Source organism: Alnus glutinosa, chromosome 13 (genome assembly GCF_958979055.1).
Source record: "Alnus glutinosa chromosome 13, dhAlnGlut1.1, whole genome shotgun sequence".
Lineage (NCBI taxonomy): Eukaryota > Viridiplantae > Streptophyta > Magnoliopsida > Fagales > Betulaceae > Alnus > Alnus glutinosa.
In genome coordinates this window covers 7,846,464-7,874,462 of record NC_084898.1, presented here as the reverse complement: position 1 = coordinate 7,874,462, position 27,999 = coordinate 7,846,464, and the positions used below count along the sequence as shown (strand labels likewise).

General features: G+C 34.6%; 3 protein-coding genes across 3 annotated transcripts; all 3 read right to left on the bottom strand.

The window, feature by feature from the left end:
- Positions 1–1,404: 1,404 nt before the first annotated feature.
- Positions 1,405–6,569, bottom strand: LOC133854411 (probable GABA transporter 2). Its single transcript, XM_062290608.1, has 7 exons — positions 6,307–6,569; positions 5,898–6,128; positions 4,633–4,730; positions 4,101–4,287; positions 2,691–2,821; positions 2,144–2,380; positions 1,405–2,048 (listed from the first exon to the last, which is right to left on the bottom strand). Exons 1-7 carry the CDS (start codon positions 6,389–6,391, stop codon positions 1,662–1,664), a joined length of 1,356 nt encoding a protein of 451 aa, XP_062146592.1. The 5' UTR covers positions 6,392–6,569; the 3' UTR covers positions 1,405–1,661.
- Positions 6,570–14,481: 7,912 nt separating this feature from the next.
- Positions 14,482–17,159, bottom strand: LOC133854320 (high mobility group B protein 6-like). Its single transcript, XM_062290460.1, has 9 exons — positions 16,635–17,159; positions 16,246–16,374; positions 15,885–16,153; positions 15,689–15,794; positions 15,536–15,601; positions 15,285–15,455; positions 15,086–15,186; positions 14,914–14,998; positions 14,482–14,804 (listed from the first exon to the last, which is right to left on the bottom strand). The coding sequence occupies exons 1-9, from the start codon at positions 17,100–17,102 to the stop codon at positions 14,676–14,678; spliced, it is 1,524 nt and encodes a 507-aa protein (XP_062146444.1). The 5' UTR covers positions 17,103–17,159; the 3' UTR covers positions 14,482–14,675.
- A 1,839-nt stretch (positions 17,160–18,998) lies between these two features.
- LOC133853640 (protein trichome birefringence-like 23) lies at positions 18,999–23,110 on the bottom strand. The gene is made up of 3 exons (XM_062289633.1): positions 22,637–23,110; positions 21,740–22,017; positions 18,999–20,123 (listed from the first exon to the last, which is right to left on the bottom strand). Exons 1-3 carry the CDS (start codon positions 22,911–22,913, stop codon positions 19,350–19,352), a joined length of 1,329 nt encoding a protein of 442 aa, XP_062145617.1. The 5' UTR covers positions 22,914–23,110; the 3' UTR covers positions 18,999–19,349.
- Between the last annotated feature and the right edge of the window lie 4,889 nt (positions 23,111–27,999).

Genomic DNA, 27,999 nt, shown 5'->3' with positions numbered 1-27,999 from the left:
GAGCTTCAACCGAATCAGTTGCTTCTTCATCTCTTTTCTCCTCTTCTCCTTCCTTGACATTTTCTAGGTATTTTTCCTTCTCAGGAATTGATTCTTGTCCGAATCGAAGGTGAATGAGTCGCACAAACTTCTCCCAATCAGCATCCATTGTAAAAACTCCATTTCTCTCCATTGTTTCCAACCAAGTTAGAGCCTCACCTTCCATGTAATATGAGGCCATCATATATTTGTGAAGATCATTGGGAGTATTATAGTAAAGGAAATTTTGCTGAAGCTGGAACATCCAAACTGAAAGGTTTTTTCCATCAAAATGGTGAAGATCCATGGATTTAGGGTTTGCAAATGAACAAAATCAAAAATCAGTGGAACCTGGCTCTGATACCACTTGTAACAGTCAAATTGACTGTTTAGGTGTTTAATGAGAATTATAGAAGAAAATGGAAAGAGAGATGAATGGAAGATCAAAGGAAATATAAATCTGTATTGAAATAGCAGAATTCGAGATCGCTACTCTCCATGTTCTTGGCACTTCGAGGGGCCAAGGAACCTCCAAACAATCCAAAGGATTACAATCAATTTCGATGCCTCTCCCTCTCATCTAGCTTCCCTTTTATAGAGCCTAACCTCATGGCTCATACCCGCCTAACCATCAGCTAACAACATCTAAACAGAGCTAACAGAAATACAAACAGAATATAATTGGAATCTTAACAGAATAGACGGCTAACTATATGCTGCATCTAACGGTACTGTTACAGGCGAACAGTCTAAAATTTATTTAGACAGATCGATCCCATATAAACTCTCTCATAATGTACTGTCTAAATTACTGGGAATCTCAATCCGAACGTAACCCCGTTGAAAGCGTTTTTCTGTGCATTTGGTATAGAATATCATCGCCAAACTTACTACAAATCCCATGAAATATCGGAAGACAAAATTGCCTGATTTCCGAACAGTAGAACAACCAGACTACTTTGCCATAAGCCCAATTGCAAATCTCTATTGATTGATGGGGAGCTTAATTAGTTAGCCTAGGCCAATAAAAGGTCAGATTTCCTTTTCTTAAATTGGAATATATTATATATGTTTGGCTCTGACGTTTTGTTGGCAATTGGCAATCCCAAGTATTAGTTGTTTAGCTGAGAGTACAACTTCAACTTATCAAATTTGATCAAAATGTTTCAAAAATACCATTATTTTAACTATAAAAAACCCAAATTACCCTTTGCTTTTATTTAAAAATGTAGGCCAACCACAAGACTAGCTTGATTTTGCATTTATCTCTAAATTTTTTAAAAAAATATTAAAAAAAAATTTCTTCATTTTTTAATGGTCAAAATAAGGATATTTTCAAAACATTTTAGTCAACTTTGATTTTTCATTCAACATAACGATCAACGCTGACAGATGTAGCTAAATAATAACAGATTGACAGTTTGAAGGGCCACATGATAACACTTGTTCGTTCGTGGGAACTCTGTACTTGATTTTACAGTATCAATGGTTGAGATGAATAATGGCTGAGTTATTCAATTTGTACGCAATTTTAGTTTCTTGTGTAAAAAGCATGCCCTTCCTTGATCCAATCTTGCACCACAGAGTTCCCAATGCCAAGGGGGTTAATAACTCACTAACTCAGTTCATTTGAAAGCAAGAGTCTAGTGTGTTTCATTGCTAAAGAGCTTAAACTTGTTGACATCAAGAACCAATTGCCTAATAGAAGAGAACGAGCCCATGATTCCTGTCCCTGTGAAGATGATGATAATAGAGATGTTAATCCAATAGGTGAGGGACAATTTTGCAGGCTTGTAAGTCATGTTGTAGAGAAGCATTGGGAGGATGAAATCCAGAGGGATGAAACCAATTGCTCCTACAACGGCATTAATGTCTCCGAAGAATGGAAGCATTGCTGCGAAAAACCCGCAGAATGTCATGTAGAGTGTCCGGAGAATTAGCCGAGGAATAAGATTCCTTCTAGAAAACATCCCTTGTTTTACATCAGCTGATTGTTTCTCCATGATCTCATAAGCCACTTGAGAATAAACCTGTGTTATATTGGAGACATTTACCTCAATAAAACCTGAAATATTGGATGTGCAGAAAGCAGAGGAATTGATTGTCAAGTCATGTGCAAGCTTACCAGGCCAATGGCAAAGAGCTGAAGCACAACAAAGATCACAGCAAGGCCAAGAACCCAGACTGGAGCCAAAGAAGGTCCATCATGTGGCATCAGGCTGTTGAGAATGTTTGAATTAGATTTGTTTCCGAACAACCAGTATCCCGACGCTGCAGCCGAGTAGAAGGTGACAAAAATTACAGAGTAACACATCACAAGGCCTTTTACCATCTTCCCAGTTGCAGGTGGAGCAAGAGTTGCCTGTGTTGATGAGTGGCAGAATTAAAATCAACAAGCATTGACAAACCATTGCTTGACTCTAATTCTTTGACTGTTGATATCATATAAACAACCTACTTTACTACACTATGTTAGATATGAATCAACACCTGCATTACCAGCATGTCCAATTATGCAGTTTAATTACTTAAAGCAACGAGATCATGCAGCCTAGTTGTTCCTAATTCATTATAGGTGCCACATAATCCTATAGAAAAAGAAAGCTTGAAATCTTACAACTAAAGGAAGGCTTCAGAGGAAACACAAAGCTTTATTTAGAAGCTATAATTACTTGTATCTCAGGTAGTATCCCATTCCCAAAAACGGCAGCTAAAATTGATATTGAAGTAAAGGCACTGAAAACCCTTGCCAACTTTGAGGATTCCAAGGAGTATTCCCTTGAAGGAGCATTTTTTGAGGTACCTGCAGGAAAAATGGAAATTTTCTAATCAATAGAACAAATTAGACTAGCGTATTGAAAACAAGTTATTTTCCTCCAATTTTAATTAAATATTCAATGTGTTAGATTTCACTTATTAAGAGGGAGTTTGAACTCATACGTGAAGGGGAGTATTAAAGTATTAATTAAATGATTAAATTTACTATTTCCTTCATTAACATGCGTAGCCTAATATGCATTCTTGATTAGCTTAAATACTGGGTAAGGGTCTTGCTTGAGCCTAGCCCTGGGAACATGACACAAATGGTAGCTACAATTCTCTAAAAATATCAAGTTGATGAAATAACCGGTCAAGAAAGAATCAAAGCTCTAGCAATACTAATACAAAGAAAGTCTAGACTTCAAAGCTAATTATTAGTAGTTCTTTTGTAACGACTCAAGAAAAAACACTAGCCACATCTACGCTATCATCCCAAAAAGACTAGTAAATTTGGAGCTATACTATAATCACTTATAAAGCTCTGTTTCACTTACTAAGTAAGAAATGTGAGACTTAGCGCCTATGAGTGTATTTATAAATCACACATTCTATGTGGGCTATTCATCTTCTAATATGGGACCGGAGTGTTACAATCTTCCCCCTTCCCCCTAAACCCGTGACGTCCTCGTAAGGGCCACATCATGTAGTGCTCCAATACTACATGGTATTGCAACCTGACTCTGATACTATTTGTAACGACCTATAGAAAAGTGTTTAGCCACATCTGTGCTATCACTCTAAAAAGACTAGTCAATTTAGACCTTGTCTAGAATCGCTTATAAAGTTCAGTTTTACCTAGTAAATAAGCAATATGAGTGTGTTTATAAACCACCAACTTTGTGTAGACTACTCATCTTCTCAATATGAAACCGGGATGTCACATCTTTGCCATTAAGGACAAGTGCATCAAATGAGGAGATGAGAACATTATCTTTGATTTTTGTTTTTATGGATACATCACCACCATGTTATCCAGTTTATCTATTATTTGGATGGTAGATTTGTTGGGGACTTGGGGGAGATGATACCTGAGGATTCTTCAAATAAGACCTTGGCTCAATCTAAAAACTTTTAATTCTACGAATTTAGATCTAATTATGTAACTTCATAATCTGACAAGATTGCTGCAATCCAAGCAGGCAGAGATGATGGACACCTTAAAAGTCAGTTATAATTATCTTTCTTCATAATTGCAAATATAATGCATGACTAGTTGATATAAAGGAAGATTGGAATACGGGTATGTTCATTTCGGTACTTACCTGCATAGATACAAGCACCAATCACAAGGAAAGTGTAGCACAAGCTGAGAATCAGGGAACCCAGGTTGATGTGTCTGAGAGAGTGGAAGCTTGGAAGCTGAGAGAGAACTATCATTGCAATTGTCACCATTGCTATGAACTCGTACAATTTCAGGGACCCATTGGGAAAAAGGTTCGAATACAAGATCTTTGACAGCCCACAGAGAGAGAGAGAGAGAGAGAGAGAAATCAAAAGGGTCATTAGGAAACACCAAAAAGCACAAAAGAAGTAAAATTTTGGATTAAAATTGCATTCTTTTTTTATCTTTTTCTCCAAATGTAATTATATTTTAGACCAAAATTAACCAGCAGCAGACCTCGTGGGACAGTCATCATCCCAGCTGTCATCTGATGATGGAAAATTTGAGAAAATGACAACCAACTCCAAAGAGCAGCTCTCACTTGCTGATAGACAGACAGAGTACTAGAACTCAAAAATAAAATAAAAAATAAAAAAAAATAAAAAAATAAAATAAAGGTCTAGTAAACATACTTCGAGACATTGCCCTGCGAACAAAATCGCTCCTATTCCAATTCCAGTGTTGATAGCCATTTGGATGACTATTACAAAGTAAAACATCCATCCCGACCCTGTAAGAACAACAAAGGAACAAAGTAAATGACTTCTTTTCTTTCAGTTTTTGTATTCAAGAAAATAAATAACAAATATCTTAAGAAAACTCACTTTTCTAAAAAAAAAAAAAAATTGACTAAGATGTGAATCAGGTGCATCGCATGACCACACGTCATTCAAATTGTCCGACATGATCCACACACGTGTGACTCAAATTGCCATTATATTCTTGTGTCAGATTTTTTTTTTTTTTTTAAGAAAAAAAAAAAAAAAAAAGGAAGAAGAAGAATAAGAAATAAAGAAAGAAAGAGACTCACGGCCAGATAGTGGACACAGCTCCATCTCCAGCCTCCATGGCTAGAGATTTACTGTCAATTGGGCAGTGGGTTTCCATGGTTAGGGGAAGCTTTTTTTTTTTTTTTTAAACCTAAAGCTATAATTGAATTTTTTTCACACATCTAATAGGAATATAATGAATAATTTCAGTTACACATGAATCATATGATTACTTTCGATCTAAAATGATTTTATTTCAAATTATTCCACAATATTAATATAACAGTTTCAACTGATAACTTATTTAAAAATTGATTAATATTGTCGTTTTTAAACCGAATTTAACCAAACTCAAAATAATAAAAAGAGTTAAATACCTTATTGGTACCTGAGTTTTCAATTTTTTTAAATTTGATACTTGAGTTTTCATTTGTTTCATAAATAGTACCTAAGTTTAAGGGTAAAAATCATTTTAGTACTTATGTTATATTTTCCGTCTAAATATTAACGGTTTACTATGTGCCAACCGTTAAGGTTCACACTCAAAACATTTTTTTCAAATTTTGTTTTAAATTTTATAAATTATCTAAACATAATTTTAAAACTCCAATTTTTTGATATTCACAATTTTAAATATAGTAAAATATAATAAAAAAATCGATAACACAAACCGTACTATTTTTTATTTTTTCTTTTTAAAATTTGGCGGGTAAAGAATAGTTTTAAAATCAATACTAAACAAATTTAAAAAAAAAATAGTTGACTAAACATTTACAACAAAGTCAACGTCATCGAACCCCCTTCTGAAACTCCACGCAAAAATCTCATAATGATTTGGGATTTGGGTCCGAGTTTAAATGCTTTCCAACAAACAAAAAGAAACGAAAACAAAGCCAAGTGTTGGGTACCTAAGACGTCGGCGGCGAGTTCGCGGAATCGGATGTGGCGGCGACCAGCTTTCTCACAGTGGTCCAGCACTCTGGACATGAGATAGTACGAGTAGAAGGTCACCGCGGCCATCACCGTCAAGCAGAAGAACCCTAGGCCCCACCCTAACCCTTTGAACGCGTAAGGTAAAGTCAGTATCGGCGGCCCCACTATCGCCGTCGTCAGATGATACCCCGCGTGCCACCATTCCCCTAAATCAAAATCACTTAGAAAATGTCAGAGAAAAGAAACAGACAGACATGATTTTATCTGAAGGATATATAATGCTAAACATTTGAACAGCTTAAATTCTGTTTTTTTTTTTTTTTTTTTTTTTTTTTTTTTTTTTTTTTTTTTTTATGTCCGATTTTAAACGCTAAAACGCGGCACCTTTTGATTGGAGGGTGAAGACGGCTCCGGCGTCCTCTTCACGGCGGTTCTCGGGGAACGGGTCAACCTTTGGAGGCTCCGCCATTGATATTGGGCGAGAGAGGGGTGCGCGCGCAGGATAAGGATGACCGGCAATTGTGTATCAAGAGCGCATGTTAGTTATAGGCGGAGGAGGAGAACGAAAATAAGCTAAAGTGCGCTGGGAGATGCCCTCTACCGTGCCGCCTAGAGACATCTTTATATATACAATACAAATGCAGAGCATCACATTCTCCATCGACCTCCTTTTGAGAATTGAATTGATCGAGCTGGAGACTCTGTGTGAATGGCTTTTGGGATATTTTGTGCAACGAAATTACAAGATTGTCCAAAAGGTTGTTGATTAAATTACTAATGTATTATTTTATTTTATTTTTGATGAATAATGTATTAATTTTCTATTGTATATTATAATAGATCGAATAATAAGGTTGTGAGTTGCGCGATGGGATCCCTACAATTAGCTTCCAGTTATTACTCCCTTTATTCCTTTAACACTTTTAAATTTCCTTTTAAGAATTCTTTTTTTTTTTTAAAGACTTATATATATATTTTCAAATTTTTTCTTTGTGTGTGTGTGTGTGTGTTTTTTTTTTTTTTTTTGTGTAAAATTCACGTACTTCCTCAGACTATCACCTAATTGACAATATTTTTCTAATTTTTCAATTTAAACAATGTCCCCCAAACTACACAAAATTGTGTTTCCACAATAACGAAAATACCCTTAATAAAATATAAAAATATTAAAAATTCAAAAATAAAAAAGAAAAGAAAACTAAAAAAGTAAAATAAAATATTAATACATAAAAATCAAGGGTGGCCAAATTTAAAAATTAAGGAAGTTTTTGTTTTTTAAATAATTAAAATGAAATGTTTATTTTAAAGAAAATTAAAAGTTTTCGTTTTTAAAAAACAAATTAAAATTTTCATTTTTTTAAACAAAAATTTTTGTCTTATTTTTAAATAAAATTTTCGTTTTTTTTTTCTTTCTTCGAATTTTTTGTCAATTCACTAGTAATTGGATGGTAGTTTAAGGAAAAATATGTAGACTTTTCTTCTTTTTTTTTTTTTGAAAGTGTATAAATGGAAGAAAATTCATACGAAAATCCATTTTACTAAATGATATCTGAGAAGTGAAAAGAGTTCTACAAAAGTTTACGAAGCAAAGCCCAACCATTTAATAATGAGTAAATGGATATATGCTTGCAACAATCAACCTCCTTTTTTTTTCTTTTTTCTTTTTTTATTATTATTTGAATTGAGCGCATCTATTATTAGATTGACGAATTAAACATAACACTCAACCGAGACAATATCATAAATATAATAGAGAATTTTCTCGAAACATTGATTCTCACTCAAACATAACGCTTGCTTCACGAGTCGGCGAGCAGCACCATTTAAATTTCGTCTAACATGAATAATGATGAACTTTCCACTTATACAAACTGTTTAAAATCCCTCGAGTATATCTTTAATTAGATGATCATATCTGCTCCAATTACTTTCATCTTTATTCAATGTCTGCACTATTTGGAGAGCGTCAGCTTTCAAGACTAACCTATAGAACTCTAATTCACAACAAAAATTTGTTACCCTTAACGCCACCATTGCTTCTGCACTATCAAATGCAATGATATGATATTTTGGCTCCGGCACAGTTGTCATCACCTCATCCTTGCTATCTTTAACTATAACACTAATACTCATTTTCTTTTTAATTAATTTTATCTACAACCGTATTCCAATTTACCTTGAAAAAACTAAGCCCAATCTAATAAGAACGTAATGGGAGGCAGTATATATATATATATATATATATATATATATATATATATATATATGATCATAATAAATGTATTTTAGCGCTTAACTACTGCGAATATATATATTACCAAAGCGTGATAAAATGCTGACGTGATCATGCGTGTAAATAGAAACACGTGTTGTGTTATAGAAGCAGCAAATAAATAATGGATATATTTGGAACTCGAAAATTCAAAAACATTTCTCGTTTGGCTGTTTTCTGTTTTGTTTTAGACTTTTAGTTATTATTTTTGTATTTTTCATTTCCAGCTTGCTTTTATGAAAGGGGACTCGTGATACTAAATATTTTTGGGTAGAAAATATTTTACGTCGAAATAAACAAACCTTTACAGTTATGAGTTGGGCATCCGGATCCCTATAATACGCATCCAATTATTACTCTACTTTTTTTTTTTCTTTTCTTTTGAAGAGTATCCGAGAAGGATTTCCCTATTGAATGGGCACCCATCGGAGTTGGGGAGCTCTTATGGATTTTTTTTTTTTTGTCTTTGAAAAAAAATTTATAAGGGATTTTCAGCAATTTTGATGCTAGGATTACTAATAATTTGGCCAATAAATATAAGAGAATTTTTGTCTGGCCGAGCAGGTCTCGAACCCTCATTGTTTGGGCAAGTGAGTCTCATATTTGCTACCCAAATTGTTAGCTATCGAAACAGCAAATTATTAGGATTTCGAATTCTTCCAATTGGGGTTACATTTTTTATTTTTATTGTCCTATTTTCTTTATGTTAAATCACCGCTTATCCAAAAAATATAAGCTAACCTCATAGTAGAATTGCTCTTACAGGAAATGCGAACCTGAAGAATTTATTCTATATAAAAACAAATTAAAAAAAAAAAGTGAATCCCCACTAATTTTGTTGTTTAAACTTCTAACAATTTGAAAAATAAATATGAAAGTTTTTTTTGAAAAGACTTCACTTAACCCTTTGAACTTTCATTATTATTTTTGCAATCTTCTCCCAAAAGTTAAAAAAATCTCTCAGTTTAATATATCAAACTTTCAATTTTTTTGCAATCTCGATCAATACCTCTTCCATTAAGGTTTGGACTTAAATCAGACGGTCAAATGGTAAAATAATCCTTATACCTCCTGTAAACTTTATAAACTTACCTTTAAGTTACAATTATTATTTAAAAAAAAAAAAAAAAATAGAGGATATTTTGAGAATTTATTAGCCTTCAGTTAAGATTTAACGGAAATCCTAACGAAAGAGTGAGAGATTGCAATTTTTTTAAAAAGTTTGATGAACTAAATTGAGATTTTTTAAACTTTGGGGAGATAGATTATAAAAGTAATCAAAGTTCAGAAATCAAAGTTTACTAAAAAAGTTTTAGGGAAAACTTTACTTAAAACTCCCTTGAACTTTCAACACATTTGTAATTACACTCCTAAACTTCAAAAACTCTCAATTTAGTGTACTCAATTTTTCAATTTTTTTCAATTTTACCTACGATAAAATTTTTCATTCAATTCTAACAGAATGGTGTAAAAATTCCAAAATACCCATTTTTTAGGAAAATAAAAAACAAAAGAATTGTAAGGATTTAAGCGTCAGTCTTTATTTAGCGGATTTTGTAAAATACCAACGCTTAAATCTTTGAATATATATATATAGACATGGTTTAACCAAAAATACTAACGAATCAGTGAAATTGAAAAACAATTTAAAGATACATATATAAAATTTATGGCTTTTGAAGTTTACGTGATAATTTACGGGGTTAAATAAAGTTTTTCAAAATGTATATATAGAAAAAAAAAAAAAAAAATAGATTAAAAAAAAGAAAAGAAATTGGAGTCTGAACCATTGACAATTCAAGAAATAAATTTGAAAAAATATATATAAAGCACACTTATCCGAACATGATCACTAAGATATTATCAGCTAAGGATTAGAAGGCAAAAAGCGACGCTCATTCTTCTTCGAGAGTTCGAGTGCTTTGATTGCGGCGGACACGAAAGCATGAGTGGGTTGCCGAGGATAACTCTCTCGGGCTGTGCCATCACAATCAACAGTGACGTACGCACGCTGGAGTGTGTTTGGGTCTTTCTTCAACAGTGGGCATCGGATCAATTTTCTGTTGCCTGTTGCTGCAAAATCTTTACTATTAGCATTGCTGTAATGCTATTAGTCTTGCTACTAATTATTTGCTTTATCTTTTACAGTTCAGGTTTTTTTTTTTTTTTTTTTGGCGGCGGTGGAACAAGTGGATTATCTCGTTACTGACTTATTCTAGGTTGTATTTACGAAATTTGTAATTGAAAATGGAATAGAAGTAGAAAAGAAATGATGAGCGTAAACGATAATGGAATCATATTGAAAATAGGCATTCGTGGTGCCCGGCCTTCATGAGTATTTCGAGGTACTTTCCCTTCATTACAGTGATTCATCGAATACAATCTGAATACCTAATACTTATTACAAGTCTTCTTTATATAGATCATCCCCCGAATGCCTGGGGGGTGGTGCGACCACCATAATGGGTGGTCGGCCAGCCATTATGAAGTTTAGTTTTTCTTCTTTTCTTTTTTTTTTTAGAAATTGTATTCTTTACCTCAAGGAATAGCTATTTATTTAAAAAATGAGAGGAATATGTATTCATCTTCGTAAGGGAATAGTTATTCCATGGAATAGACCCATACCAAATAAAAGAATGGTTATTCCATTCTATTTCAAAAGCCTATTTCGCAAACCAAACGAGGCCTTAGTATTATTTTCATCGGTTTGAGTTTATTTGTACAGTATCCACCCTTTTCGCTTATCTTTATAACCATGCTGTTATTGAATGAATGTTGTATTTAAAAAAAAAAAATTAAAAAAAAATACTGGAATAATAGAGAATGCAGAATTATTGAGAATTATAATCAAACATTAGTCTTGTGGTTTATGTTCAACTTATATTAAATTTATTTGTAATCTCTCTTAAATAAAAAGAATTTATTATTTATCTATTTCTACTAAATTAATCGTGAATTCTTATCGCATCACTAAAGCGGCTAATTCCAAGGAGCATCACTCCTCTAAAGTACTTTATAAGAGTTGGCATTAATAAATACCTCACTTTTCTTTTTCTTTTTTCAGGTGGGGCTTTCTGTTTTTGTTTTTAAAGATTTGCTTGTCTTCTTCCATAAAGAAACTTTCTCAAGATAAAACTATACATACAGGGGTGTGGGAGGGGTGAAATGCTCCCCCCCTCACCTCCTAAAAATTGCCCTTACCCTGGCATGTATAATTTTTCCGGATTTCACATTTGCCTACCCTCAACCATTCGTTCATCATGTAGCAAATTTTCTAAGAAAATAGGGATGTATGACTCAAGCCGATCGATTTGTCACTGTTTCAGATCTTCCGGCGTTTTGGAATTAGGTTAGACTAAGGTTGAAAATGATGTTTTTACTTTCTAAAAAAAAATGCCATTTTAAGCTTTATATTTGACCAAAATGAACGTTAAAACACTTCGTTTAGCATAACACGCTTATGCTTATATATATATATATATATATATATATATAAAATGCCCCTTTGACAAAATCTCATGTGACACCCTCCACGAGTCGGTAAGCTATTGGTCCTCCATGGGCATATGGTCGGAGTTAGGGAGGCTGAAAAGGAGGAGAAAGAAAGGGAAGGACCTAGAAGCGTATGGAAGAAGCTAAAGAGGAAAGGAAAATGCTAAAATTACAACAAGTGCACATTAGGACTCGTAGGACTCACATGTAGTGCATGTATCAAAACCCAAAGAGAAAATGAAGGAAGAAGTGCGATAATGGGAGGTGTGCGATGCAATGCATGATGGACACGTGGCAGAGCAGCAAGTGCTAACGTGGAAAAGAGTAGGTTATCTGCATTATGTTAATTGCATTCTAGAAGGGTCTAGATAATGGGTAGTGGCCAGACATGAGCTAGCTTAGTGGGCCATGTTATGTTAGAAGTGGGCTAGCTTATTGGGACATGTTATCAAGTACGAAGAGACCTTTTTCTTTTTTTCTTTTTTTTCTTTTTTTTTTTTTAACAAAAGTAGGAAGAGACTTGTTTGTTATTATAGGGTTTAAAAATTGAAAAAAAAATAAAGAGAAGTTATATTCTTTGAAACTATTTTTCAATTTTTTTTAATCTTGACCCCTGACCCAAAATCCTGGCTCCATTACTGTATATATATACTCTCTATATATTAATTTTGAAAAGCATTCTAACATTTATGTTGAGAGTAAACAAGAGGAACCCACTTGGTGAAAAATTACAAGCATTCCTCTTTTCCTGCAAAAATAATTCTGAGACTGATGTTAATTAGTCTTATGATGTTTTGATTATGGGGTGCATTACTGATGTTAATTAGTCTTATGATGTTTTGATTATGGGGTACATTGAAAGGTGTGGGAGTTTAAGCTGCTGAGGATTTGTTTCCTGGGTCCATTTGTGTATTGAAAATTGCTTAGGGTGATGTCTTGTAATGCTTTGGGGGAATGATTCATGTACTTACGGTGTACAACAAATGTACTACCCCAAGACACATTCGGGTAGTGCATTTGTTGTACACTATGAGTATTTCTAACATTTCCCAATGCTTTGATTACGGCCCTTTACGGGTGACATTGAAAGTGTTAGAAATACATGTATAAATTTAAAATAGAATTAAAGGGGAATAGTAGCAGAAGCAAGAGAGAGAAAAAAAAATTGAGAATTATGTGGTTCGGTCTATGACTTATGTTTATAGGGTAAAGCTCAAAATACTACATTGTGCTCGATAACTTAATTGTTTATAATATATAAATTCCTATTCATAATTGAATAAATTGAGCTATACAAGTAAACCACATATACAAGTTAACTTAAATCGACTTATACTAAGAAACACAAATTGACCTAAACTAGGAAATACAAATTAATATAATATTATATTCAGAATATATTCTAATTGAAAGGTCCCCAAGCTACTCCGGTTTGTGGTGGGAATAGGATTATAGGAAAATCACATGTGACAGATAATAATAAAAATTAAAAATAGAAAAGTTCCCATACTCTTTTGAAATTAACTCCTAATTAATGTTCTCTTTCAATAAGATAAAAATACTTCTATAATTTCGAAAAAAGAAAAAAAAGAAAAAGGGGTAGCACACCGTCTCTGGCCAAATAAAGGCAATTGACCAGATGGCAATGGCAACAAGAGCCCTTTAGTAGCTTTCCAAGGGAAAAATATATGAAACAAGAGTTATAAGACCGTTTGTAGAATAATACAAAAAAAAATGTAATAAGAACTTTGACGTGTGAATATAGGTGATAAACCGAACCACTTTAATTCTGCATCTTTATCTCTTTAAATTATTACGTGATTCTATAGTTGGAACATCACTTAATCAAGAGCACTTTTGTGTTTTGCCATTTTGTTAGAAGGTGCCTTTCGCTTTCAAGAAGGATATATGGTTGGTTTGGCAATAGAGTAGAATAATTATTCAACTTGGATTTTTTCTAAAACCCACCTACCCGCCTAAAAACCCGAATTTTGAGTCCACTCAAGACTGTCTTTCAGATTAATGGTGGGACCCACGCATAGGAAAAGTTGACTCAAAAAAACGCGTGGGTCCCACATTTAAATAATAAACTATTAATAATTTAAATAAAAAAAAATAAATGAAATTAAAAAAAAAAAAAAAACAAAAGGGTGGCTGCCCGACCCTTACTGGGGGGAGGCCGGCGCGGGAGGCCTCCCCCCAGTTCGGGGGTGGCCGGCGCGGCCTCCCTCTGGCCACCCCCGACTACTAGGGTGTTCGTGCGGCCTCCCCCGACCACTAGCCGGCCACCCCTTGCTTCATTTTTTATTTTATTTTTAATTTTTAATTTTGATTTTTCAATTATTTTTTTTAAAAAAAAATTATTTATTTATTTTTAATTAAATAATCAATATATAATAAATTATTATTATTTATATTATTATTTCACACAACTTTTCAAAATACCAATCATAGACAACTTTTTAAACTTTCAATCATTTCTTACCATTAAAAATATAATATTTTTTAATCTCAAAATTCAACACCCAAACACAATTTTTTACCTCGATATTGAATTCTAATTCTAAAAATTCAATATCCAAAACGAACCATTAAATCTCCCTACTTACAAATAACAAAAAAAAAAAAAAAATCTCCTAGATCGTTGCCCAGGAAAAAAGAAGATCCAAAAACTAGTTGCTCTCTCTGCCTTTTGACAGTAGAAGAAAATTGCTCATGTCCATCTAATTTTGGTCGTGCTTGGTTGCTTAACAAGGAGGCTGAATCCTAAAACGCTGCAACTACCCAACAAACAGTTGAAAAACACCTACACTATTCTTCATAACATCAATACTGAATCAAATGACACCGAATTTGAATTCAGACTGTTGGTACAAAAGTTGGAATTAGTTGAAATACTCCCATACAATTTTCAAAACATCAAATATCAGGCTATCAAACTGTTAGCCAAGTACAAGATGTCAATGCCACTTGAACATCATATCATGTTTCATTCCTCAAGTTTGTGATCCAAGGTTGCAGCAACAGATTTATTGTATTCCTCCAATTCCTTCTTGTACGCATCCATTGCCTCAGCAGCTTTATCATTCCAAGCTTTTTTCTCTTCTTCATTCAGTTCCTATAACCAACCAAGCAGCAACAGATTAATAAAAGAAGAATGTATTACATTTCATCTTAAGAATACACTTCCATATTGTCACCCAACAAGTTCTTTGAGAAACACATACCTTCCATTTCACAGAAATCAAAGCATTGAGGGTAGAGTTGTTGATCCCTTGTCTCTCCTCCAACAAACTCTTCCTTGCATCCTTGCTGCATCAATAAGTAAGCATGATACTGTTAACTGTCATATTTGAAACCTCAAGTAATTCATGTCATATTTGCCATTGAAGATTTTACCTGAATAAAATGAATGACGATGCAGGCCTTTTGGGCTTGTTGGGGTCAGAATTCCTGTCTCCCTTTTGCTGCTTCTTCTTTTTCTGATTCTCTTTCGTTTTCTGTGCACATATTGTATAACTTCATTAGTGTATCTGCAACGGAAGTTTAAAAAAAAACACTGCAATAAAGACAGTTTATGGTTCATTTGTTAAAGAACCTTGATTATGTTTTCAGTTTTCTCCTTCTTCTTCAGAAGCTGCAATGCCTCCTGATTCTGAAGTTTCATCTGCTCTTCCTCTTCCTTTCTAAGATTGGCAGCTTCTTCATCCTTCTTCTGTTTGTAAGACTCCATTTCTTGCAAATACTTTTCCTTGTTCTCCTTTGCTATCTGCAAGCTTCAAAGAGTTAATTAAGTCATAATTGATGGGGCAGAAAAAGGAAAAGGTTGTTTCTGAAAGTGAAGTTAACCTCTTCATAAGGCGTTTTCTCCTCTTCTGTCATGTTTTTCCATTCTTCACCAGTGATCTTCGCTGCCTATTCAAAACCAAATTGAACAAATTAGAAGGCCAGATGACTGACAACTCAAAGAACTTTGCAAATGGGCATTGTGATTATAAACACCTCTAAAATGCTCTTGTTGTCTGCAAGCAGGGCAGCCCGCCTCTCGTTTGTGAACAGGAAAAACGCTGACATAGGATGCTTAGGTTTCAATGGATCCTTCTCCTTCCTGTGAACAAAGAATTTGAAATGTTATTAATGCTGTGATGAGAGATAGAGGGAGAGAGTATGGAGAGAGCCATGGAAAAATGGGATTTACGTCTTCTTGGTTTCTTTTTCTGCTTCTTGTTTGAACTGGAGATACTGTTCAAGCAATTCCATAGCGGTCTTCTGTTTGTGGTCCTCCTCGAAGAGCTTCATGGCTTCAGACTGGCGCTTCTCCTTTGCAATCACCTGCAAATAAGCTTCCTTTTCGGCCTGGTACTTGTCCTCATAAGGCTTCTTCTCTTCTGCAGTTGCATTCTTCCATTTTGCCCCCAACATGTTTGAAATTTCTTTGAAATCAGCCTCTTGATTCTCTTTCTTGATCTGCATCAAAAACCCGACCAGCAAAATTACCCAGATGTACATGAATCCAAACATCTTGTTCAATTGTCAAAACACATTTTCTCTGTTTTTACCTCATTCCACTGATCTTTGCACCATAGGATGTAAGGGGGAGAAGGTTTTTTCCTTTCAGGGCAACCCTTCTTCTTCTTTTCTTTCTTGTCTTGTTCCTTGTCTCTCAAGGATTGACCAACAGGGAAAGTCTGAACAAATTACAAGACAGATATAAATGATATATAAAACTTCAATTCATATTCCATTTTCAAGTTCTTTATTTCATTTTCCTACAATTCCTGAGCAACCAAACTAAAATGACAGGAAATGGAAAAAAAGACCATTCAGCGAGCCATATATCAAGAATCATCTAACACGAAACTAAAGAACTAAATTTTAAAACTTTTCTTCATTTTCTAAGCAACCAAACACCAAAAAAAAAAAAACCAAGAAGTTCAAGAAAACGAACCACTGTGGGTTTGAACTCCTTCAACTTCTGCAACTTCTTCAACTCTATCTGAAGCTTCTCCTGCTGTCGTCCCCTGTTCTCAAGCTCTTCCTCCTTCTGCTGCAGCATCTCATCCTTGGCCTTCAAGAGCTCATCGGTCTTCTCCTTCTCGAGCCTCAGCTGCTGCAGCTTCTCTTGCATTTCCAGCAAGTCTTGCTCAAAAGATTGCTGCTTTTGCTTTGACTGTTTCTTGGAGGCCACTGCTTTGCCTTTCTTGGGCCCTGACCGTGGCTGCGAGAGGCTCTCGTGGTTCTCCTTTTCTGGGTCGTCGGCCGGCGCAACCGGGCTCGGCGATGGCTGGGAGACCTTCTCGACCATGATGTTGGCCTCGTTGGCTGATGGGCTTTTCTCCTTCAGTGCCTTCCTATTGTTCCTTGGCTTCCTTGTACGGACTGGGCCAATGGGCATTTCAGCAACGGTCTCAGCCATGTTTGTAGAGAGAAAGAGAGGAAGAGAGATATTTTGAGGTTTGGGAATTGCTTGTTAAACGGGTGTGATTTGGGTCGTGAAGAGGGGGTATGTATAGGGACGGGAGGGCATGCAACGGTAGTTTTTTTCAAATTTCAAATGAATTGTTCAGAATTGGAGAGCTGTTTGGGGTCCGAGAGATCCTGAGGTGTAATTTGACCGTTGGAGACTCGGAGAGTTAATTCTTATTTCTACCTAAGAGAGCAATTTGAAATTTTAAAAGCCTTCTTCCAAAATATGCAAGAAAACCACGAATGAGAAAAATTAGACGAGATTCTCTATCTAAATTAGATTTTGGGCAAAAATACATTTTCTCTCCGAAGTTAATCTTGCTTCCAATGTTAAAAATTTTATAATGTTCATTAGATACCTAAGTCTTTTTTTTTTTTAATGGAAATAGACCCAAGTGTAATGCGCATGGAATTTTAGAGACAAAGGTCCCCAAATTAACCCTAAAAACAAAAAAAAAAAAAACAAAAATTTAAAAACAATTTATTTAATCTAAAGGGTATGGGGGTGGCTTAGCCAATTCAGCCTGCTTGGGATAGCTGGGTTGGTTTCGACTACGTCCATTTGGCTTATAGTGGTTGAACCACCCCCCGGGCAGCCGAATAGGGGGTTGCTCGTCCACCCCTTTGGCCAAATGGCCAACTTTTTTCCTTTTATTTTTGGTTGTTTTTTTAATTTTGTTTTTTCAAGGATATTTTGGAGAGATTTGTTCCTAAAAACACATGTGCATTACTTGTAGGTTGATTTCCGTCAAAGAAGTTTGACTTAAGTAATGGATGAGCAACATTAAAAATTTTCAAAACTTAAATCTCATTTTTTCTATCATTTAAATATATATATTTTTTAATTATTCATGATAAAGCATAAAGAACAAAGAGTGAGAGAAGGAAAAGCATCAAATACTTTTCTTCACATTTGGGGAAACACTAGCTCAAATGCAAAATGCATTTGGTTTAGAGATTTGGATGGACACATTTTTTAAGCTTTTGGTTAGCCATTTTACATGCAACTCTAAAAGGTGGTGGAGCTTTAAAGTTGAGTGAAGCTTTAGCTGTTGGCTTGGCCACTCCACTAGCATCCTCCCTCCATCTCAAGAAGTTTATCCTCGAAGGACGTTATATTATCTCTCCAATAACCTAGAATATCACAAGATTAGTGCATCTCCACTACTATACATAATATTATCTACTCCATCTCAACTGATTCATCATGGTCAGCTAGGAAAGTCAATAAAAGTGCAAACTTATATGCCCACTATGTGACGCATTGAGCCGCAACCAAATTCAACTCGGACAGCATTCCCATTTATCCTTCCCCTATCTCTTCTATCCCAATTATTAGCAGTAAAGATCATCAACAGGCTTGTTTAGATCTAGCTTTAGCTTTAGCTTAACTTTAACTTTAGCTTTAGATGGTTTATTGTTGTTTATGGTTTATTTCAGCTTTAACTATTTTTAGCTTTAGCTTCTGTTTGTGTTTCATGTATCTATTAAAAAAAAAAAAAAAAAAAAAAAAGGTGTTGGAGCATTCATTGAAGGTGTGTTCAATCCTGAAATGTGAGGGCTTCAAAATTTTATGATTTTCTGGACAGTGAAAGGGATTTGGATTGGAGCAGAAAATAACCAATATGGTATGGATGAGAGCTTTAAGATTGAACATTTTATATAACCTGTGACACCACATGCCCACCCTGTGCATCAGAATTCAGATGATTTAGACATACAAATTTTCTCAACGACCTTAATGGCTAACTATGATCCTTCTTAATGGAATTAGCAGCCACCCAATATATTAGAAATATGCATTCTTTTTATGTTTCTTGTACTGATATCAAATGGAGCTCTCAACTTGAGATGCAATCAGAGTGTTTACTAATGAATGTGTGATTATAAAACAAACTACAGTTAGAAACAGAGATTACAATTAAACCTGTCTTCCTTTCGGCAATGCCAAACACTTTTTGCCTAGAAGATACATTCCCAGGCAAGCCAGTGGATACCAAACAAATAACCGAGGGAAAAATGACGTCAGAGGGATACCTGAAAATAAATGAAACTCAGCACAGGTATACCTGAAAAGGGAAGCATAGCATACACATGGTGGAAATCTCCAGCATGAGTAATTTTCTCGCATTGAATATTTTCTCAAAGCCTGAAATGGAGAACATAGGTTTCATGCATCAAAACTTTGGTTGAATTCCTAGCCATTTACCACCATCTCCATTATCACATCATTCCAAGAGTCTATTGGCCCAGGTAGGCACCAATGCAAACAGTCAGTCTGAACTTTTGCATTTTTGTCCTGTGCAAACGGATGGAACTCTCTATATGAACCTGGATGCCCGTCAGGCCGCAACAATGAAAGCAAGGTCATGTCAAGAAGTTTAAGTTTAACCCCATTTCTGGAAGCTTCCAGTGCCGCCTTCTCAAACTCCTCTAGCTCTATGTTACGCAGAAGCTTGTTCAAGTCCTTCAATTCAATCTCACCTTCTTTGACTGGTTCTGTTTTGGGGCAAGTACCTCCACTAGACCACTCCCCATTCTCGAAGTGATCTGGTGTGGATGTCCTGAAAAATATCAGGCCCTTGTGATTCGACGTTGCTATGAAGTTTAATACAGATCGGAGTGCTTTGGGATAAGCAAAAACAAACCCCAACTGTGTCAAATTCCTTTTAGGACAGAAATGGCAGCCCAAAACAGTGTTGTTCTCATGATAGACTGCTGATTTGAGAAACCATTTCCCAGTTGAAAATATCATGTAATCCAAGTTCTGGTATAGGTCTGTCCATTTCTTGTCAAGTTCGTCAAGATGCAGCTCAACTTCAGATGTTGAAACACCATTGAAATCCTCAAAAATGTCAGCTTTTACAAGGAAAGGGGACCAGAGAACTGATATAGTGAAGTTGTATGAGGGAAAGTGCCATCCTTTGGACCTATAGTCTTCATCATGGTAAACTTGAACAGCTTGTTCCACCTGAAGGATGTAACAGTTCAACTGAATTAGTCAGACAATCCTCTAGTGCCATCTTTTGAAAATAATAACATCTCGAGTAATGCTACTCTTCACACCTATTTAACACCGGCTAACGTGACATGCTATAAGTGGCTTCTCATGTCATCCACTTAAAAAAATAAAAAACAAAAACAAAAGAAAGCCCACTTAAAATGGGACACGTCAGCCGATGTGAAATGGATGTGAAGAATAACATACTCTAAAATCTCCCACATCATGCTTCCTAACAAGAATCATCCACCATATTGAAGGTACTCAGCAGATCAGCATAAACATTTGGCACTTATTTGTAAATCAGACAATGAATGCAAGTCTCAAAGTAATGATGCAATGATTAGTTCAACATCACCAATACTTGATAAACTGACAAAACTAAAGTAATGGTTATAATCTTCAAATTCAAAAGAAAAAATTTGAAACCAAAACAACCTAATCAATAACGCAACCATTGTCTTTAGATCATGTGGAAGTGTCAAAGAGAATGACCCCTTGACCTCTTAAAACCAAATGGCCCAAGTATGGACCAAGTGGGAGTCATATAGGTCAAGTAATAGCCAATGTTACCAGTAACAGAGCTTTCACGACTTCCATGTTAAGCAACTGCATTAAATTCCCTTCAGGAAAGAAAATGTAAATCCATTTAGACACTGCACATCAGAAAATAGCTAACGGAAATAATGAAGATAAAAATGAAGTTTGCATTGAAGAATGGGCATGATCTCACACTATAAAAGTTCAGCAGATGAGATAAGATAACTGAAATTTAAAACAGGGGAAAGACAAGACAGCCAATCGGAAATTACTGGGCATCTAGAAATGGCTTAACCAGATTGAGCAACCAAGATCAGTAAGTTCCAGAAGATGCACAAGCAAGGATGACTTTGGGCACTGATGAGTAACCGCAAAAAAAGAAAAAAAGAAAAAGAAAAAAGGGTGTTTCTCACTCCCATTCACTAAAGAGTCCCAGGAAACTGAAGTATTAAATTTGCAAATTTAAAAGATGCTAAATGGTGGTGGTATTAATAGGCCACTTTGATGAATGAGCTTTATATGAATTCAGTTCCATATATAATCAACACAAGCGCACACAAAGAGAAATGGTGGGAGACAACTACTCCTCACAAGGCCCATAATTAGAAATGAAATTTCATTGACAACCATCTTCATATTGGGACCCCTATTTTCTAATTCATAGAAACAAATGAAACAATAGGGTGAAGGATGATTACTAAATATAATGCCTCTAAATTAGTATGAAGCTACCAAGATAGTCATAGTGCAAAAGCCAAATCATTAAAGTGGCTTAACAAATGGAGTACATACCTAATGATTAGGGCACACAAATTTTCATCGGGACGGCATTTATGGTATCTAAAAATTTCAATATGCATCATAAGTACATAAATTTGCTCAATGGCGGATTTACTTGTTCCTACTATTCTTAAACAATAAATGATACTAGTGATAAACCACAAAAAATCACATATTTAATGGGAAAAAAATGGTGAAGACAGGACAAGCTTCTTATTCAATTATTCAAATCCAACACTCAAATACGCTGTGACAATAACAAGTACCGTTGAGAGCATGCAGAGCAACGACTGCACATGGTTGCGTGATATTGAATCACCAATTAGTGCCCATGCTTTGTTCCTCATCATCTCAAGAAATCTCACTGGATCAAAAGGTGGTAAGTCACAATCTCTTGGATTCCACCTCCAGTATAGGTACCCTGTATCTGGCCGCCCATTATTCATACAATTCTGATGACTTTCGATAAACGGGCAGCTCCGATTAGTGTAAATAGGACCTGATGGGTTTGGTATCCAATCCCCAGTAAAAAGATCACACTTTTCTGCAAAAATTTTGAGCAACCAAAGTTTAATTCCATTGACTACAAAATGGACAATGCAATTATAAGAGAATCAACAAAATCTGATGTGGGAATCATCAATTATAACAGAATCAACTTTAGCTGCAGTTTGTGTAATATACTTTAATTATTGTACTCAACCATTAGAAGTCGGTCAAGTTCAACTCTGGAAGTCCATCATAATTGGTTCGTTGATCAATGCGCAAGTGAGTTCTGCATTTGTTAATTTCATTTGCATCATTATCAATTTATCATCATCGTATTCGTTGCATTACAAATCTCCTCAATCAATCATTGCGTTACTAAAAGTCATCTTGATTGAGGCATTACCAAACCCATTCAAATTCACTCGGCTCACAAATAAACAATACAACATTATTATTTACAAAACAATAACAAAACCCACAAAAATGCTAAACCACCAAACCATTCATGGTGCATAGATCTCAAACTACTCTCAATTTTTAATCTTCTAGCCACACTTGCCAATAATGGTAACTGACCCTTTATCTGATCTTCTAGTGCATCCAATACTAAAACCCAAAGAACAAAAAAAGGTAAAACAACAAAAACCCAACAAAGAGTAGCCGAAGTCATTTACCTGTGCTAGGTACCTGATCTCCATTTTCTTGAACTGGCACAGAAACAGGTGTTGGAACAGGAGGTGGCTTTGGAGGCACAGTCTTCTCGGCAATAGGGGTTTCTTCTGGAAGTACAGTCTTCTCGGCAAAAGGGGTTTCTTCTAAGACTGGAGAAAGTCTTGTGGAACGAAAGAAAACGAGACGAAAAGCAAGACCCATCAGCAGAATGGCAACCACCAACTTCACCAGCATATGATTTTGCTTGTTTCGAAACCACTGCTTCCAATTCAGCTTCATCTTCTTCCCCAACACTCGCTTTGCTCTGAGCTCCACAGTGAAATCCAAGGCTTTGAGATTGAATTGCTGCTTGTTTAAGATGCTTAACGACGATGGGCTATCGAGCTCCAAACTACGATCTGGAAATCAGCTTGGCATTAATGTGAGAACAGATCAAGTGACCGACATTGAAGAAGTATGTCGTTAAATGTTTATTCCCTGATTAAATAATAGCCGTGATTGTTGGAAACAGTCAATAGACTCATACAGACAAGTTTCACTGTCAAGGACGAATAATAACAATAAAAAGTCAGTTGTAAACTCTTTACGGACAAGGATTGTTCTTCTCTGTTTCAAATCAACTATCTACTTTTTATGGTTATGATTTACGTTTTTAATCGTCAATATAATACAACATTATTTAAATTTTTTAAAAGGCCGGCAAATATTAACATAATGAATATCGTTAAATATATCAATTTTAAATCTCGACTATAAATAAGTATTATCAGTAACTTGTTCAAGGGTTAAAGCACTCACACCAGCTTTTTTTTTTTTTCTTTCTTAAATCTAAATAATTAAATTACTTTTTATTTTCTTATCCAAATACATTTCATAATAGATTCTCTTATATTTTTCAATACCAATGAAATATTATTTCTTTACAAAATATAAATTCTTTACTCACTCTTACATTTTTTTACAAAATCTCAACACAATCCCAAATAAAAAACAAAGAGATTAGAAATGAGAGAAGAGATAAAACTATTTTGTTTTAAAATAATGGATGTGAAAGCTATAGGGAAGTCATTTAGAACATTCACAACCCTACCGAATAGGTGCTTCCATTCACTAAATATATGGATTTTTCTCTATTTTTTTTTTTTTCCAAAAACTTTCCTATAGGTTCCCTAAACCACTTGTTGCATACAAATATATAGGAAACCTAAAGAGCTTCCCTATAGTTTTCTTATTTCTTATTTTAACATAAAATATTTTTCTCTCTGTTAGAACAGATTCCAGTTTGGTGCGAAATCCTGGAAGAGTTTACCTCCGAATCTGTAAAGAAAGAAAAAACTGCGTCGGAGGAACCCGACAATCTCACTCCGATGCTAAAGTCAATATTATCTCAAGCGTAATCTCTCTGTTTTCACTGAGAATAATCGAATCTTTTACCTGTGTGATTGTAAGGTATTTATAGACAAAGTGTCAAAGGTATTCTGGTGGCTTTACTAGTTCACGTATATGGTCCAGAGCATTTCTCTACCATCTGGATCATGGGATCGTGGTATATGTACCACGATCATTGTGGAGTCGGTCTTCAACTGCTCAGATCGTGGATCACGATATATGCATTATGATGATCGTGGAGTCGTTCTTTGACCGACTCTAAATCGATGTCGTGCAGATCATGGGGTTGGTCTGCATGACCACCGGATGGGTAGTTTTTAATCAGCCCTGGGATGCATGCTCATTCGGTATTTTGTTAACTCTAGATAGAATGGCCTCAGTAAAATTCTATCAAGATACATTGGGCAATTTCGTTGATAAGCTCAATAAGTTTCATTTCGATGATCCGTGGTTGGGATTTGGTGGATCGAAGCTTTGGCCCATTCGGCAGGGTCAGTATCATGTCCCAACACTCTTATTTCTCATCTCTCCTTTATTTGACATTCATCGAGGATTGTGTTGAAATTTTTTTTAAAAAAAAAGTGAGGGTACGTAAGTAGAAAACTAATATTTTATAAAGAAATAATATTTAATTGATATATAAAAAGATAAAGAAAGCTATTGTTGAGTATATTTAGATAGGAAAGCAAAAAAATAGCTTGATTCCCTAAATTTAGGAAAAAAAAAAAAAAAAACTTTTGTAAGTGCTCTTAGAACGTTAGCAACAGCTTTCCTATAATCCTTTTATTTCCCTAAATATTGGGAAAAAAAAAATATTTAAATAAAAAACCCACAAAAAGTCGCATTCAGTAACTTTCCTATCCATTACAACCAAACAAACCTTATGCGAGCATTACTTTTTTTATTATGTTTTGCACTAAGAGTAAATCAGCAACTTCAAAATAACTAAGATGCATGTGCCACCCATGTGAGACTTTTTCATCTAAAATAATGGTAAAAAATGACCCTAGTAGGTGCCACCCGAATAAAATAAAATAAAAAAATCGTAGCTTATAAGAGCGAGTTGCAATGAGTCATAATTTGGGATTGTAAACGCAAATGAAGTGGTAATTTGAGAAAACAAAACATAATTTACCCTAACTTTCTTTTAATTAATTATATCTCACTTAAAGGTAAATGGTGGGATGATAAAATGTAAAGTATTTAATTTTAAAATATTGATTAAAATTTTAAACTCTCCCATAAAGTTATTCTAAGAAAGCTGTAGGATTCTAATCCAATTAGGATAGCATTACAATTTAGACACCATTGTTGGATTTTGATGCTGTAAGGTCATAGGTTGAAAAAACCCCTTTTACCCATAAGCGTTGATATTTAAAGTGAAACACTTCGACACTTATTATTTTTTTTGGTTGCTATAAGCCTTGATCCCCCACCATATCACCATATTACAACATAATGGTTTTGATCCCATAATTTATTTTTTTATTTTTTATTTTTTTGTTGATAAGAGTGTGTTTGGCCATGTGATTGTGCAAAGCCAAAAGTTTGATTTTAAACAAAATTTCAAAAATTGTCCCGTTTGAGAGTGCATTTGAAAAAATAAAATAGAAGTTTGAAAATGTGAAAATTAGTGCTTTTAATATGCAAGCAAGGATGTGCGTTTTTTTTTTTTTTTTTTAAAAAAAAAAATTGCACGATTTTAAAAGCCGAATCATGATTTAAACGGCGAACAACAATTTTACCAAATGTTTAATTGTTTTTTTCTTTTCTTTTTTCCAAAAAAAAAAAAAAAAAAAAAAAAAAAAAAAAAAAAAACTTCAACTAAATTTGAAGTTATTATTTTTCAAACCACCCATTTTAAAACTGGTAAATCAAACGAATACCAAGTCCAGACCCTTTTTGATGAATTCTCACATATTTTACATCTCCTACTTACCTCAATTTCAATAGCTTAGGTTTTGAATCTTAGGAATATGTGTTTTTGTGGAATAACTATTCCCAAGATAATCGAACAACAAAACAACTATTTCATTTCTGACGTTTATTCCACATGTCAAACATGCCCTTAGCCCTTCCCATATGCGGTTAAGAAGACAAAAGGAATATAAGAATTGAAATACTAGAACAATTTTGGAAATTGACAAATTCTTGAGTTGGTAAGCAAATTATGGTCCAAGTCTATCCAAGGTTTGTAAATGTTCTGTCAACTTTATCTTTGTCGGCGAGGATCCTCTCCGGTTCAAATAAACCGAAAAGAATCCGGTTATTGTGATGTGAAAAGTAAAATTGTTCACAAAAATATGAAAAAATAATTTGTAACCTTCACAATAATTCACATTACATTATTTGGATACTCTAGATCCAAATCCTATCTTTGTTGGGTGATGGCTACTTGATATCCAAATTAATAGAGTTAAATAAACCCTTGTACTTTTTCTCTTTTTAGAACTCGACTCTCTCTCTCCATTACTACTTGGCTGTTGCGTGGAGGACTTTATATATTTATGTATGTTTTTTGCTCAACAAGTAGAGGATTTTAATATAGTTTTCATATTAGTTGATCCATCTACTTCAAGTCCTATTCTTTATATATATGAGAAAAAGATACAAAGAGAACAAAGAAACAAGGGCAAACAGTCTACAAAGTGAATTCTTTCCACTATCAAGTGAAATGTACAATCTGGATACCTTTTGCATTTTTAATCGCCTTGTGTGGCCTTTTGAAAGGACCGGATCACTTATTTGACCAATTTCTTACTATTTATATCTATTTCAGCATGTTTTAATTTGGTTTGGGTCTATTGTTGGAGAACCCACCACTTTTTCATTTATAGGATTGTCCACTTCTTCTTTTTGGATCAGAAATGGGAATGATCCTCCCTTGTAATCCTTTCCCTTATTCAATTTAAAAAAAAAAAAATGAAATGCTTCCGGTGAAACTGGACAGCTGCTCATTCATCTTGAGACGGACCCCTCTCCCATGGTATATAAAAATTTGATCCTTAAATGATAGTATTATATCATTAAATTATTAGGAGCAAGTAGGGCTACTTCCATTATTATCTTTCTAAATTTGGGACTTTCATACTAAATAAACCCCTTTATGGTAATCTTCTTCTTTCTCCTGGTTATACCTTTTTCCCACCTTAAGGATTATGAGCCACCACCTATCAGCATAGCTGGTGTGAGACCTCCAGCTATATGTTACTTGCCAACTAATATTAAGTCATTTGTAAATGTCAAACCACAGGTTTTCAGGTTCCCCATCCCTCTCTCTCTCTCTCTCTCACTCTTTCAAACTTTTTTGTTCTCTGTTTAGCAAAATTTGTATTTCCAACTAGGCACATAAATCAATCAAACTCAAAGTTTGATAGTTAATCTTTTTTAAATATATTGGAGAAAGAGTGGAAATATATAATAAACTACATTGTATTGAAGTAGTATATATGAATATTACATAGGTCTTTATTTATGAGAAATAATACATGTACTCACAATGCACAACAATTGCACTATCCCAAGACACATTGGGGTGGGGCTCACACATTAGGCCCCACCCCAATGTGTCTTGGGGTAGTGCACTTGTTATGCACTGTGAGTATTTCTAACATTTTCGCTCTATTTATAAAGAGACAATAAGTAAAGAGCAAAAAACCCTAAACTACATAGGTAGAAAATAAACCCTAATAGGAAAGACAATAAACATAGAGAATAATATAATATTCTTAACATCTCCTCTCAAACTCAAGGTGCAAGCTTGAGCTTGGGAAAAAGAAAATGTTTTTTTTTTTTCATCTCCAGAAAGTCACCGGAGACGGTCGGGAAAGGTGTCGAAAAAACTAGGGGTGAAACCCCGGAGTCGGTTATTGAAAATTGTCAACCGACTACCCCGGTTGCTACCTAGTTATCCGAACCGAGTACTGAAATTTTTTTTTTTTTAAAAAAAAAGAAGAGATTTTGGGCCTATTTTAGG